Source organism: Neophocaena asiaeorientalis, unplaced genomic scaffold (genome assembly GCF_003031525.2).
Source record: "Neophocaena asiaeorientalis asiaeorientalis breed wild unplaced genomic scaffold, Neophocaena_asiaeorientalis_V1.1 scaffold254, whole genome shotgun sequence".
Taxonomy (NCBI): Eukaryota; Metazoa; Chordata; class Mammalia; order Artiodactyla; family Phocoenidae; genus Neophocaena; species Neophocaena asiaeorientalis.
The window spans coordinates 167,710-183,152 of NW_020174705.1; the positions used below are offsets into that span (position 1 = coordinate 167,710).

The following is a 15,443-nucleotide window of genomic DNA, read 5'->3' on the forward strand; positions in this document are numbered from 1 at the left end:
ACGAATGGAGGTGTGAGGAGCTGTGCAGCCCTGCCCCGGCTTCCCGCTCAGTCCAGCCCCCGCCGTCACAGGCCAGGCTACAACGTTGAGTCGGGAACCCATGACCATAGCCCTCACTCCCTTTGCCTCTACCCTCCCAGGAGACTTTTATACCCCCTGCCCTGCCCCCGACCCAGGCTTTCTGCCAACTTGTATCCACTTCCCACCTGGGAGGGCACACCTCCACCCACCTATCAGACAGATACTCACCCCTGGCTTCCCAGTGGTCTCCCACTGTGAGCAGGGTTATGTTCCAGCATGTTCTGGCCCAGCCAGAAGCTCCCTCCAAAAATACCCCCACAAAAGTGAAAACAAGAAAAGAGCTCCCAGTTATACTTTTCTGAAGGGCTCACTTTAGCAATACGAGCAAAAGGGCTGAGGGAGAGTGGGTAACACCACCAGGCCCCCCAAGGGTGAGTCAAACCACACCTGACCCCAAAGTCAGCATGCCCCCCTCTGAAGACCTCGTGGCTGTCATGCAGATACTATGCACGGGTCTTTCTTGGCCCTAAGTAACTCCAAGAGGGGGAACTGTAGTTCATCTGAGTTCGAGTGCCATGCTGAGGCTGCTTACCACAAACCAGACAGGCAGTCCTCCGTAAGAGTGCAGCTCAGACTTCAGAAAGACATGTGGAGCCCACAGAGCAGACGGCCGGGCACATCCGGCCCCAGCCAGTCTGGGTGTTGGAGGTGCACAGCACATCATATGCCAAAAGTCAAAGGGGAGTCCAACGTAAGTCACATTTCTAAGCTCAAGTCAGATGACCCCTGGTGTGTCCCCCAACCTGTGGAAGTCACGGCGAAGTCTAGCACACCGGGGACAGGAGAGACTGCACCGCGGCCGTCAGGAAGCAGTCTGTCAGGCTATTTATTCCCACTTGACATAACCCAGAACACAGGAGCAACTCTGTACATCTCGAGAAACTCACAGCTAGCTCCAAAACAATAGAAATGGTAAACTACAAAAGATGAGTTGTATTCAGCAAATATAAAGGGTAACGTTAGGCTGTGTCAAACATGTATCAGACTATTTACAGCGCCTGGGTGTGGGTTCAGATCTCGCCGGCCTCCTTTTCCTCCGACCTCCGTGACGCAGTCTTTCCATTGGTGCTCTCAAGCCTCCAGTCGGTGGCCCCCCGCTCACTCCGCCCGCGCTCCCAGGACTCCTCCCTTGAGGCCCGCTCTCTGGAGAACCTGGGAAACAGGAACCAGAGGCTCAGCAAGGGCTGGCCCTCCCTCCTGGCTGCTCCTCAGGCACTGACACCTTGGACCCTCAGCATCAGGCCAGGTAAGGGTAGGACCCACCACGGCTGGAAGGGTCCTAGCAGACCAGAGGGTGCCAGGCCTGCCGTCTTGTGCCCAACCCACTGCCCAGGGAGGGCTGGGCAGCCACTAGAAAGTGACATCTGCAAAGGTTTCTAGTAACAGGAAAAGCTTTCACTATAATGTGAACACTGCAAAGGAAAATACAACAAGAGTCCACACATGGAATACGATCCATTATGTAAAAACACAATGGAAAAAAAGATATTTAAAATTCATCACACCAAAGCTAACAGTGGTCGTCTCTGAATATGATCATTAGTGGTGTTTTTTGTTGTTGTTTTTCCTTTAAAAAAACCACAACAGAGGTAAGCAGGGCTAGTCAGGGACTCTGTGTACCAAAGTGACAGTGAGTGTGCAGCCCCTGAGCATGGCCATGCCCACGTGCGACCACCTCCTCAGCCTCTCAACCGTCCCAGCCCTGAAGCCATCTGCTGCCCTCGGCTTAGGGCTCTCAGTGCCCTGGGCCCCATTCAGGACTCCTCAAGGCCCTAACACTCTGTCCCACAGATGACAGACCCCCATACCCTGGCACACAAAGAAAGGGTTCACTCCTGGATGCAGCTACTGAAGGAGTCAGAGTAGTTACTTGTATTTCGAACTCCGGTCCCTGGATGCCCGGCGGTGGCCCCGGCTGTGGCTCCGGGAACGGCTTCGGTGGCGCCGGTGTCTGTCTCGGGACCGGGACCGGGACGACTTCCGCCGCTCTCTGGAGGTAGATCTTGACCGCCTCCGACGCCGGTCCCGGGAGCGCGACCTGCAGCAGATGTTCTGCTGATGCTTTACTGTTATCTCCCCTCCTCCCACAAACTTACAACTTGGGTTCACAATAATCCCACCAACTACTCTCTGGTAACTACGGCCAGACCCTTCCCGCTGACGTTTCCTGTACATTGGCCAGGAAACTCCCGTCTGCCCAGCAGGCCCCAGCAGCGCCCTGACTGTCCCTCTCATTGACAGTGGGTCCCCACTCCCACGCTGCACTAAGCCCCAGCCAACGCCAGCTACAAACGGGACTGGAGTCTCACCCACGTCCTGTGCCCTTAATGAGCCAGACCTGACCACCAGATAATAACTGTGAAGCTATAAAGGTTAAGTATTAAGTGCATATAGAAAAGAACATCTCACTGAGAACACATAAATGGAAAACCTACCTCCTGCGATCTCTGGTTCTTGATCCAGACCTAAAATGGAAAAAAAGATGAACAATTTCCCAAAAACAGCTCCATCCCTTACAGCTGAGGGGAGGTGCCTCAAGTTCATGTGGTGAAGGAGGGCCGACTTCCCAGAGGACCTGCTATAAGGCCCGCCTCCAGCCCCAGCTGCTTGGAGGCAGAACGCAGAGATCAGCACCCAGGGGTCCATGCTGCACTGAGTTGAACCAGTGGCTCTGCAAACTCTTCACAGTGGACACCACCTCAGCTACACAGATAGTCACATGGCAGGTGCAGGGCTGGGCAGGACACCCAAGTTGCAAACACAGGTTCACTGCCAGTGAGTGTCACATGAGCTCCCTGGGAAACATTATACAACCAACAACTAAGAAATGCACTTTACAATGAGGTCTCATTTCATTCCAAGCAGAAATTTACAAGATCACCACCAACATGTGCTCAAGGAGGAAGTGACAAAAGATGCTCACACATCATGTGGCTGGAGGGTGATCTGACAAAGCCTCTTGAAAAGCCATTTTTGTAACACCTACCAATATTTATATATTATATTCCTTTATCCCAGGAATTCTAAGGAATTTTATAAACCCTCAAACTCATACAAAGATGGTCACTAGATTACTTGTTCAAAAATAGTTTCATAAAAACTTAATCAAAAAATTTTTTTAAAAAGCAAAGGCTTTGGGCTTCCCTGGTGGCACAGTGGTTGAGAGTCCGCCTGCTGAGGCAGGGGATGCGGGTTCGTGCCCCGGTCCGGGAAGATCCCACATGCCATGGAGCGGCTGGGCCATGAGCCATGGCCACTGAGCCTGTGCGTCCGGAGCCTGTGCTCCGCCAACGGGAGAGGCCACAACACTGAGAGGCCCGCGTACCGCAAAAAAAAAGAAAAAAAAGCAAAGGCTTTAAAAAACATAAAAAGCAAAGGCAACAAAAGCAAAAGTCAACAAGTGGGACTACATCAGACTAACAAGCTTCTGCGCAGTGAAGGAAACCATCAACAAAATGAAAAGGCAACCTACTGAACAGGAGAAAATATCTGCAAATCATGTATCTGATAATAGGCTAATATCCAAAACACAAAAAGAACTCTAAACAGAAGGGGAAAAAAAAAAAAGGTAAAAACATGGGCAGAGGACCTGAATAGACATTTTGTCAAAGAAGACATACAGATGGCCAACAGGCACATAAAAAATTGCTCAACGTCACTATTCAGCAGGGAAAAGCAAATCAGAACCATAATGAGGTATCACCTCACACCTGTCAGAATGGCTGTCATCAAAAAGACAAGAAATACACTTGTTTGTGAGGATGCAGAAAAACGGGAATCTTTGTGCACTGTTGATGGGAATGTAAATTGGTGCAGTCACTACGGAAAACAGAAAGGAGGTTCCTCAAAAAATTAAAATGGAACTACAATATCCAGAAATTCCAATTCCGGGTATTTTTACCTAAAGGAAATGAAATCACAATCTTGAAAAGATAGCTGCACCCCCATGTTCACTGCAGCATTATTTACAGTAGCTTAAACATGGTTAACAACCTAAGTGTCCACTGATAGATGAATGGATAAAGATGATGTGCTTGTACGTATACAGTGGGATGTTATTCAGCCACAAAAAAGATGGAATCCTGCCATGTGTAACAATATGGATGGACCTTGACAGCATTATGGTAAGTGAAATAAGTCAGACAGAAAAAGATAAATACTGTATGATCTCAGTTATATGTGAAATCGAAAAACACCCAAACCCATAGATACAGAGAACAGACTGGTGGTTGCCAGAGGTAGGGAAATGGAATCGAAAAACACCCAAACCCATAGATACAGAGAACAGACTGGTGGTTGCCAGAGGTAGGGAAATGGGGGTGGACAAAAGGGGTGAAGGTGGGAGAATAAAAGGATATAGTTAATTACAGCATCATAGTAGGGACTTTGTGTAGCCTTCAAGAGCACAGCTGCTATGGGAAGATCTCACATGTGGAGGGTTCCACATATACCCACGCACACAACATGTCCAGTGACTGTCGTCACTTCTGTGTCTTTTTACTTAATATATTTTTACACTGTTTTGAGTCTATTTATAATCAGAATCTGTTAGATAGTTAAAATAATGAAAAGAAACACAAAAGATACAATAAAGGATTATTTGTCCTGAGTTATTCACTAAGGAATTCCTCCAGGAAAGCCCAGTTTCTGTGCCCAATATGAAAGCGTGGTTACTCGGCGCTCCAGCCTCTTCCTTGAACTCTGACCAGACCCACTGTCTCCACCTGCATGTCTCTTAGGCTGAAGGGATGTCTCTTAGGCTCAAATATGGCCACAGCCAAATTCTCCTCCCCACCTCCTCCTCATCCCAACACACCATTCCCAGTCTCCCCACCGCCACAAGCGGCCACTCCTGGTCAGAAGCCCTGAGCCAGCTCCACTCCCCCTTTGCACAACTCGCTCTGTCCACTAGCAAATCCTATCAGCTCCACCCCCAGAACACATCATTCCCTCCTGGCCCTCACAGGGTTCGAACTGCCACCTCCTTGGCCTGGATCCCAGCTAGCTCACGTTCTCTCTGCTTCCACCCTACCACCCACGAGCCTGGGCCCACACCGGAGCCCGCCCCTGGTGGGTCCTGCCCACAGCAGGCATGGCTGCGTGAGACCATGTTCCTCTCTGGTGTCCCAGTTCCTGCCTGTCCTGCTGGTCAAGGGCTGCTCCACAGGAGGTGCTGTGACAGGTCCCCCTCCACCCCTGCCAGGGAGTCCACATCTTTCTAGGTAAGCATCAGGTGGCCACAGCTGCTCGAGCGGCTTGGGTGTCCTGTCCACACCACACAGCTGTGCACACAGGTCCTCCTGGACCAGCCAGAACCTCGCTTGACCGAACGTGCTATGTGTTTGCTTATTTTTCTTTTAAGAGCCACCCAGGTAACTGGCAGACCTCAACTGTCAAGGGCAGTAAATATGCAGTGCTGCCAGGAAGAAGTGGGGTGTCCTCAGGTCGCATGTGCTCACCTCCTGCTCAGTCGTTCTTCCCGCTCCCTCTCCTCTCTCCTCCTCAGCCGATCCTGATTTCTCTTCTCCTGCTTTTCAGCCACAGTTTTCTAAATAAACAAAGAATAGGAAGATGGGGGAGGAACAAGTCACACACTAGAGTGAACATTATTGAACAAAGCACCTTTATGTGACCTCAATACTGGCAATTTAAGAACCTAAGAGAAACTCAGGAAACAGGAACACATTCTTCATAAAACCTCTTAAACAATGGAAAATACATGGGGAAAAAAAATGCTTTATCATTTTACAAGTTCAGTGACAAACTACATATCCTAAGTGCTGTACATCTAAGTCACAGAAATTTTATCATATTGCTCAAATCAATCCATAAATTTAATTTTTTTACCCCAAGGAGACTCCACAAACTTCATGTAAAAGAGAAAACATGTATCTGACCGAATCCATCTTGCTGCGGGAGCCAATCTGCCCTGCCAAGTTGCAGCCTGTCCCGGGGTGCTGGCGGGGCTTCCTGGGGACAGCAAGCTCCACACGTCCCATCAGGCTGGGTCATGGTGAGCACAGTGGACAAGGAAGGCAGACAGGCAGGAGGTGGCCTAGCAACCCCCCTGCCAGAGCACCATCCACTGGCTAGCTCAGAGCACCCCAAAATCAACTCGGAGCCTTTCAATGCCCCCCCTCACGCTGCTGAGGGGAAGGCCCTGAGGGGGAGGAACTTAGAGCCAGGAGACAAAGGCCCGAGAGGGCATAAAGGGTGACCTTAAATCTCAGTTCGGATGGGAGCCAGGCCCCAGGAAGAGAAGGCGTGGCCAGGACAAGGAGAGGCCGAGAACCGGCCTATGGGCTGGCATCACCTCCTTCCCAAACCCTCCCCACTCCCTAAAACACTAGGTTCCCCCACCTGAGGAAAGTCCTCACTCTTCTCACCCTGCATCCACCTTGGAGCATGGCCCAGGGGGTGCAGAGCCCAGGGCGGGTGCACACCTCCAGTACCACTGGGAGTGAAGCCATCTCTGATTAGGGCACACAACTCCCACCTTCCTTATCGTTAAGAGGTGCACTTCCAAATACATTTTCTGTTGATAGTTTAGCAGCTATTTATCAAAATCTGTAACTTAGTTGGGTTGTTCTATCAACTATATACTGCTCATAACTGCAATGACAATACATGACTTCTAGATCAAGTGAATACTTAAATTCTAAAGGTTTCAATGTATTCTGAAGCAAAGGTACATCTTAAGAAAAAAACAAAAGGCTTTCAGATATAAGAAACATTAGGACAAAATTCTGGGGTGTTATGGAATGGGAAGACAATTTAAAGGAAATTCCCTAAGGAGCAGATTTTTAATGGGGATGGTAGTTGACACCAAATTGTTATTTACATTCTACTGACTACATATAAAATATTTTTACGTGTTTTATACCCATAAATTTATAAGAAAAAAATTCCAACTTAAAAATGTGTGACAAAGAATATCATTTTTCAAAATTCTACTGGGAGCACAGGAGCAAATGTTTCAAGACCAGTGCTGAGACTGCCACCCAGCTCCCTCTCCCAGGGCCGAGTCGCACATCACTTATGGGGGACCGTCCTTGGATGCAGGGCCCTGCTACCCGCTGCTCCTTCCTGGGGGCACACAAGGCCCAAGGCCTTGACTATCGTGGTGTCCTACAGTCAGGTGCCACGTGTCTGTCCTTCCAATAGATTTCAGGTGTCCGGATAAAAGGCCTGCCACATTTCCCAGCATCTCATCATAGGGTCCCAGTACACAATTAGGGAAAGCACCATCCATTTGAAGAAGACAATTCAAAATATCACAAACTTATTTAATCTTCCTCCTTGGCATTCCGTACCCAAGATGTCGAATGTTGTAGAGCTTAACCCAGAACAAGGAGGAGCCCCGAGGAAGGGACACAGGCATCCAGCAGTGGGGCAGGGGTATCAGAAAATGCCCCATCACCTTCTCATCCTTCTAGCCAGTCCACCCTCCATGTGTCCGCCTCTGTCCAAGAAAAAAAAACTGCAAACTACTGGCTCTTTCCCATCACCAACAGAAGTGTTTTCAGAGGGGTACGAGAACTCTCTGTACCGTGGGACTGAATTCTGCCATTTTCCTCTCTAAACAAGGGGTAGCAGACTAAATAAATATCCCAGGCTCTGCTGGATTCTGAGATCTTAGATCTCTTGTGGGAACATATGGATGAAATCTGAGTAGTTCACTGTAAAACTCAAGTACAAAACCAAGGCATGATCTTAGAATCAGAACAGAAGGTTTTCAGTACCTCCACCAAACCCCCTCCCCCAAAAAACAAAACAAAAACAAAAAAGAACACAAGGTTTTCTAAAAGCAAAGAGATGTAAAGACAATCAGAAAACTTCTCGGGTTTCTTCAGAAACACAACACATTAACATACCCTTAATTGATCGAGCTTCTCACGGATCTGAATGAACCCCAAGTGTAACTTGCCCCCGAAGTGGTCTGCAAGACGACGGTCATTGTCATGGAGACCAAGGTAGGCTGAACAGACTTCACAAACACGCAGCTTCTGCTGCTGAAAACTGGATGCAGGCATGGAATTCCTGTATTCTTCCTGGAGAATGGGAAGAGAGTGAGAGTCAAATGTCACTGTCTACTCAGCCCCTAAAATGGAAGTATGTGAAGGGACTACAGAGATGACTTTTTTTTTTTTGGCTATGTGGCATGTGGGATCGAACCCGGGGGTCCTGGCAGTGAAAGTGCCAAGTACTAAGTACTAGACCACCAGGGAATTCCCTAGAGATGACTTTTATTTTTTTTTTAATGTTTTATTTATTTTTTGGCTGTGTTGGGTCTTCGTTGCTGTGCGGGCTTTCTCTAGTTGTGGCGAGCGGGGGCTACTCTTCCTTGCGGTGGCTTCTCTTGTTGCGGAGCACGGGCTCTAGGTATGCAGGCTTCAGTAGTTGTGGCATGCAGGCTCAGTAGTTGTGGTGCATGGGCTTAGTTGCTCCACAGCATGTGGGATCTTCCCAGACCACGGCTCAAACCCGTGTCCCCTGCACTGGCAGGTGGATTCTTAACCACTGCACCACCAGGGAAGTCCGAGATGACTTTCAAATACATAAAAACTGAATCATTTACAAAGCTTCAGATTCTTGTAACCAGCCCAATTTTAATTGCTTAAGAAATGAACTACCAGTCATGATTTCAAAGCAACAAGGGGTATTCAGAACACTCAGACACACAGGATGCTGTGTGTGCTAAAAGGCTAGCAGGGAAGATGAGTCCCTGCTATGGTGGAGAGCTCTGCAAAGACGAAAGAAACAAGAGGGGAGAATCTTCAACAGGGGTCTTAAAAAACAAACAAAAAACCTAAACCAAAGAGACGAGCAAAAAACACAGGAGTATCTACGGAGATTGTCCCAATGTTCAGGAAACTGTATCCCAACGCAGCTCCAAAAGCTAAAATTTGGAAGGACAAATACATTAGACACTCTCTTCAAAGGAGGAAGTGTGCCAAATGGAACAAAGCACACTCCCTCCTGCAGCCAGTGCACTCTGAGTCTAATCCTAAGAAGTCACTACGGACTTCCCTGGTGGCGCAGTGGTTAAGAATCCGCCTGCCAATGCAGGGAACATGGGTTTGAGCCCTGGTCTGGGAAGATCCCACATGCCGCAGATCAACTAAGCCTGTGCGCCACAACTACTGAGCCTGCGCTCTAGAGGCCGTGAGCCACAACTACTGAGCCCGCACGCCACAACTCTGAAGCCCGCACGCCTAGAGCCCATGCTCCACAACAAGAGAAGCCACTACAATGAGAGGCCCACGCACTGCAATGAAGAGCAGCCCCCACTCACTGCAACTAGAGAAAGCCTGCGTGCAGCAACAAAGACCCAATGCAGCCAAAAATTAATTAAAAAAAAAAAAAAGTCATTCGGCTTCAAAGCAAAATACACGAAACACAAAAGAAAATGAACCAGAACATGGTTACTGCCGCTTGTGCTCAAGTTAAAACATTCCTTCAAAATCTAGGTTTAAGAAATGCATTTCAATAATCATTTGCCCTTAAAGGGAAGACTGAATGTAGTAATCTTCCATTAATTCACACATTCAAAATGTTCCCTAGGAAATGCAAATCAAAATAAGACATCACATCACTCACTAAACCAGCAAAGGTACAGAAAGGCACTCTAGTGCCCAGGACCCCCACTGTCCTTACTCCGGCCACTGCCCCCATCCTCATCACCTGAGTGCCCCCCATAGGCCTTCCTCAGAACTACAGGACAGAACAGGATGGGGTAGGGTGCTCTTCCCCCCCTTAGCAGGAGGCAAGGCTGTCTCGTCATCCTAAGAAATGATACAGAGAGGTGCTGCGTACTCTTTACCCAGTTTCCCCCAATGGTTCTATCTTTAAAAACTATAGCACAACATCACAGAAAGAACACTGAGTGATACAGTCAAGGTTCAGAACATCCATCACCACAAAGGTCCTGCCTGCTGCCCCTTCACAGCCACACCCACTTCTCTGACTCCTGGTGACCACCAATCTGCTCTCCATTCTTATGGTTTGGTCATTTTAAGAATGTTATATAACAGATCCACATAGTATTTAACCCTTTGGGATTGACTATTTTCACTCAGAATAATTACAATTGATTTTGAAAGAGATTAGAAGAAGGCATTCAAAGTTTTACAACTACAGAGGGGCAGAATAATATCACAAATAGTGTACCCACCATATTCAGCACTTCTGCTTAAGGTTTCTGTTTTTCTTTTAATGAAAGATATAGAACATTATGATGGAAATTCAGTTCCTGATGTTTCCCTCTCTAGTGTCTGTTCTCTCCCTCCCCAGAGGCATTCGTGTGCGTTCAGCATAATCTTCAGTGCTGTCTCTGTACTTCATTGCACATGTGGACCCATAAACCATGTCAGTGGTCAGCACTGTGTCAGCACTACAGGTCTTTCTCCCACCTGTGTTGCTGGAGAGCTCTCTCCAGGATGCTGCAGACAGATGTGTTCAGTTCGTTCACTGCTGCAGGACTCCATTTCAGGGGCACATGGCTGTTTGTCCATGGGTGGTTTTCCAGGTTACCGACGGCTGCTCATTTTATCAGTTCTGCTGTGAGCGTCCTTGCACCTGCCTTCTAGCAAGGATGCTTGGAGTCCTGGGCACAAGTTGCCATGGGTCCCCTATCCTGCTGCCCTCTTGGCTGTCTGCAGACATCCAAGTGGTGAACCCCACATCTACAATCATTCAGCCTATGCATAAATCTCGGAGCCATCTCACGGGTTTCTGGTGTCTGCTCTGCTCTTCAAAGCAGGAAGGCTTGGCCTCAGGACTCGCTAAGAGGCCGCAGAGCTTCCTTCCTGACCCTCTGGCCTTTCTGCTGGAGCTGTCAGCAACCGAGGGAGCCTGACTTTTTTTTTTTACATGTAAACATAAATTTCCCATTTAAGTACACAGGGGTTTAGTATACAGCCGTGTAGGATTTCTACGCAGGACTTGCGACTCTTCATGCACATATCATTGCCTGAGTGGGCCTCACTCGAACACCCACAGGCAGTCAGCAGGACTCGTGTATTCAGCTGAGAATTGTTGTGTCATCGCTGAGCTGCTACTATGTATCAGGCACCATGACAAGCCGGGGGTGCAGCAACAACCAAAACCAGCCTTGCACTGGGGCACCGCTCACTCCACCATCTCACCTCTACCCACCATTCTGAGAACCTTCTCATCTGGTCTCAGCTAAGGGCCTTCCAGTGTCCCTCTGTCCTACCTGGACACGCCCTGCACCCTCCAAGTGCACCCATCTTCATCAGAATTAATCTTATCCGTTGCTCACATTCCTTTCTGCCTGGCCCCCCTCCCCACAGCAGTATCATCTCCAACAGGAGAGGGAGTCTTCCGGCTTGCTCACAACTAGAGAAGTGCCTGGCCCATAGCTGGAGTATGACAAGCACTTACTAAAGGAACACACCTGCCCCGTCTTCCTCTGACTACCATTCCCACCGTTCTCGAAGCCTACCCAAGCCATCTCCGATTCCAGCAGTGAGATTTGAGAACCAGGGAGTATGCAACAGAGGAAATCATCTAGGAGGAAAATGGTTGTCACCGGTACAGACATTGAGTCCCTGACTCAGCTTCTCCACCACACAGCAGTGTGTCTTGGCCTGGCAGCCTAGCGGACACCACCTGGGTACCACCCGCAACCTGCATGGGTCTCTACTGAGGACACAGTGTCACTAAGCACCAGGCCTCACTGTACATAGCATCTGCAATGCAAGTCTGGCCCAATTACACCAGGTGAACACCCACCACGCTGCCCCCTCCCTGGGAGCCAGATGGACAGACGGCAGGTGCTCACTAACACTCCTCCGCTGACTGTTATACTCAGGACGCACTCTACACGTGGGAATAATGCGCAGAGCTGGCAAGTGCCTAGTCTGAGGCCACACGGGGTCACAGGGGCAGAGTGAAGACACAAACCTCAGTGTGTGCTGACTCTAAACCGTACAATCCTGACAATATACCACCTTGTTTCCAACTCCTTCCCAATATGTATACAAAAAAAGAAGGCATGGCTTAATCTTAGCCCAAAAGGTCAACTCTGGAGTTACTACTTCCTCCCTCTCTAAGACATTTTTGTCACCAACCTCAGCTTCTTTTTTCTTTGCACGGACTTTCTCCACTTCCATAAGAATCTTCTGGGATTCATCCACATTTCCTTCAGCTCCTAGCTGTTCAGCTTTAGCAAGAAGCTTCCCTATTTCTTCATTCAACTCATGTACTTTTTCTGCCTACGAGAGAGAAACAATCAGGTAAGGAGACATCTAAAAACAACAGATTTTTTAATGCAAAGAAAACGAGTGTTTCTCTTGTTGCATTTCTGGTCTGTTCCACTGAAAATATTAGAACAGCTGGAAACCCTCACTGATGACATGTGAATTCTAACAATTACGACATCCTTAACGCCACCACTGAGACTGATCATAACTAGACCTGTGCACCACGTTCCAATAAAAGCAGTGGCACCGCTGTTACTGCCAACAGGTTGCAGGGACCATCATGTGGGTCAGCTTCTAGACCATCTCTTTTTATGCCTTCTATTACAGTTCAATCTTCTGGGTAAGGGTAAAAAAATGCATGGGTCTAAATGCATACACTTATACTGTAAGCAAAATGCCTAATTATTGGGATTTGCTTTCAGAAATAAAACGGCACCGTTGATCCAGTTTGCAACTGTCTATTTCCTAAGAAATGCTTTTATAAAACTGAAAGGAAAAAAGACACTGAAGAGAGTTCCACTGAAGAGACAAGGGTCATCCAGATGACACACAGGCCAATTTCACACAGATCTACTTTCTTCTTCCGTGATATGGATGCACCACAGTTTAACCATTTCCCTGCTAACTTTTCTCATTTCCTGTTTTATGTAGGAATGTTAAAAAAAAAAAAAAGAAACTTTTAAAACATACGCACACGTGCGCACACACACACACCAAAAAACAAAACAAAACAAACAAAAAAACCCCACACGCACAGTGTGGGGAGGGGCTAAGAGCTCAGCGACGGCCTTCCCTCCTCACTGGGAACAGCCAAGGCAGTGGGTACCATCCACCCCAAAGATGCACACTCAGCAGTGACCGTGACTGCTAGCCCGGTGGCAGCCCAGTTCTTACGACAACAATGTGAGGCGAAGGCCTCCCCAGCATACCTTTGCGGAAACTTCTGCACTGATCTCCTCCTGCGTCTCTGCCAGCCGCTTCTTGGCAAGCTCAGTTCTCCGATCACACTCAGCAATAAAGGACTCCAAGTGATCCATCGCCTAGCTCAGGAGAGGCAGAGAGCTACAGTCAGTGACATGCCTACGACCTCAGAACTCACGTGTTCGATAGGAAATAACAGTCCTGGGTTGGTTCTTAAAGCCTGTAGGTTCAGTGGGAAGATCTGAAGCTACACTACAGCTAAAATGTCCACAATCACATTCAATTAAGGGGCTCTGTTAAACCAAATGACCACTCAAAAGCATGTCTTCTCATCTGATTTATTTATTTCCAAAATTTGTAAAAGAACCCCCATCCCTCAACAACGTTTCCAAGAAATTTCTGAGGAAAATTAAAACACCTGGCCATAACTAACAGTGGTCTCTGAGGGTCAGAAAAGGCTGGACTGAGCTAATGTCAGAGGCCCTCTCCTGGTGAGTCGTGGGAGATGCAGATGATGTACTCACTGGTCTTTGTGAGCCACGTAAATATTATTCCCTCATGTTCTGAGGGTAGAGTTCCCCCTTCCACCTCAAAACAAAACAATAGAACAAATGTTACTGAGAGCTGTGAACACGTTTAGTTATTGCCCACCGTCTAAAGTAGCGGGAAAACTGGTTACTACTTACCCAAAAAGGTAAAGGAAAAGACACTCTGAAAAGAGTTGGTGGGAATCAATAAAATACCAATTAATAAGCAGTCACATATGCTAAGCACTTAATTTGCCGTAATTAGTCAAAGGCCCCAACATAACTTCAGATAAACATACAAACAGGACGTCACTTTCCCAACTGTCAGGCTAGGACCAGTGATAAGTAGCACCTCCCAAGTTGCTGAAGTCAGCATCATGTTACATAGACAGCAAGTGAGGTTAGCAGTGGATGACCGGGTTAGACAGGGTGAATGATCCACCGCTGAAAAATAGAGAAAGGAAAGTTCTGGGTGGAAATGATAATAAGGCAGGTGAAAGTTAGGCCAACGGACCAAGGAGTGATAATCTATGTCTCTTCCTCCAAATATGGTCAGGACAGAGCACTCCTCAAGGATTGGTGTGACACTGGAATGGACAGTAGGGACACTGGAGAGGATTACAGTCCCCTCTTTTCAAATAAATGCATACTTGGGAGTAGGTCAAGACAGGGAAGAGGCTCGTGATGGTGCCAAGCCCCACTGCCCACAAGGCCAACTCCCAGATTTCACTCCACACACTTGGAACTCAGGACCTCTTTCCTGTCATTGGTCCCCAAATATTCTCAATAAACATTTCACTATGTTCAAATCAAACGAGCAGGAAAGCCGATGACTGGCATTTGTTTGCATGCATGCACTGCATTTCCTGGAAGTATGTCAAGTTGACCAGCTCTGCTGACAAGGTGGGGGCTTGCCAGGATCAGAGCGCCAGTGAGCTGACTCGGGTCACGTACCATCTGTGCTCACCTGGAACAGCAGCTCCTAACAGACCAGCCTGAGAGGTGCAAGGGTCATGCATGCACACGTGCTGAGACTTTGATGCAGAGTTCCTCTATTGTCTACCCAAAAAGAGGGATCTCACACCTGACACAGCCAGGGATCTGCTCAACAGGGGTTGAGTGGGGAATACACATTGACAGTTCTGCCAGTGCTTTTACCAATCAAGGCAACCAGCTGCATCGAAGCAAAATATAAACTGACTCAGACATCTGATAAGCTAAAAATTAAATGGTAAACTTCACAACACAGACTAGACATACTGCAGAGACGTCTCTTAACTGCCATGTTCTTTAAAACATGGCTCTGTCCTACTGCCCCTCCCTCTCTTCAATGTGCTTCTCAATTCCAGATTGGTTCCTAAATCAAAAAGCAGGTTTAGCGTTTCCCTGGTGGTACAGTGGTTAAGAATCCGCCTGCCAATGTAGGGGACACAGGTTTAAGCCCTGGCCCGGGAAGATCCCACATGCCGCGGAGCAACTAAGCCCGTGCACAACTACTGAGCCTGCATTCTAGAGCCTGCGAGCCGCAACTACTGAAGCCTGCGCCCCTAGAGCCCGTGATCTGCCACAAGAGAAGCCACCACATGAGAAGCCCATGCACCGCAATGAAAAGTAGCCCCCTCACACTGCAACTAGAGAAAGCCTGCACGCAGCAATGAAGACCCAACGCAGCCAAAAAAAAAAAAAA

The 15,443-nt window shown here is 48.1% G+C and overlaps 1 protein-coding gene across 2 annotated transcripts; it reads right to left on the reverse strand.

Annotated features, from left to right (window-relative positions):
* Positions 1–883: 883 nt before the first annotated feature.
* On the reverse strand, positions 884–15,263 carry LOC112409390 (putative RNA-binding protein Luc7-like 1). Of its 2 annotated transcripts, XM_024759480.1 has the most exons (8): positions 13,754–15,263; positions 13,238–13,348; positions 12,177–12,320; positions 7,956–8,132; positions 5,541–5,629; positions 2,517–2,546; positions 1,952–2,119; positions 884–1,233 (listed from the first exon to the last, which is right to left on the reverse strand). In XM_024759480.1, the coding sequence occupies exons 2-8, from the start codon at positions 13,343–13,345 to the stop codon at positions 1,092–1,094; spliced, it is 858 nt and encodes a 285-aa protein (XP_024615248.1). In that variant the 5' UTR covers positions 13,346–13,348; positions 13,754–15,263; the 3' UTR covers positions 884–1,091. The 2 variants fall into 2 exon arrangements, with proteins under 2 accessions (XP_024615248.1, XP_024615249.1); XM_024759481.1 differs by having other exon boundaries at positions 13,238–15,263.
* Between the last annotated feature and the right edge of the window lie 180 nt (positions 15,264–15,443).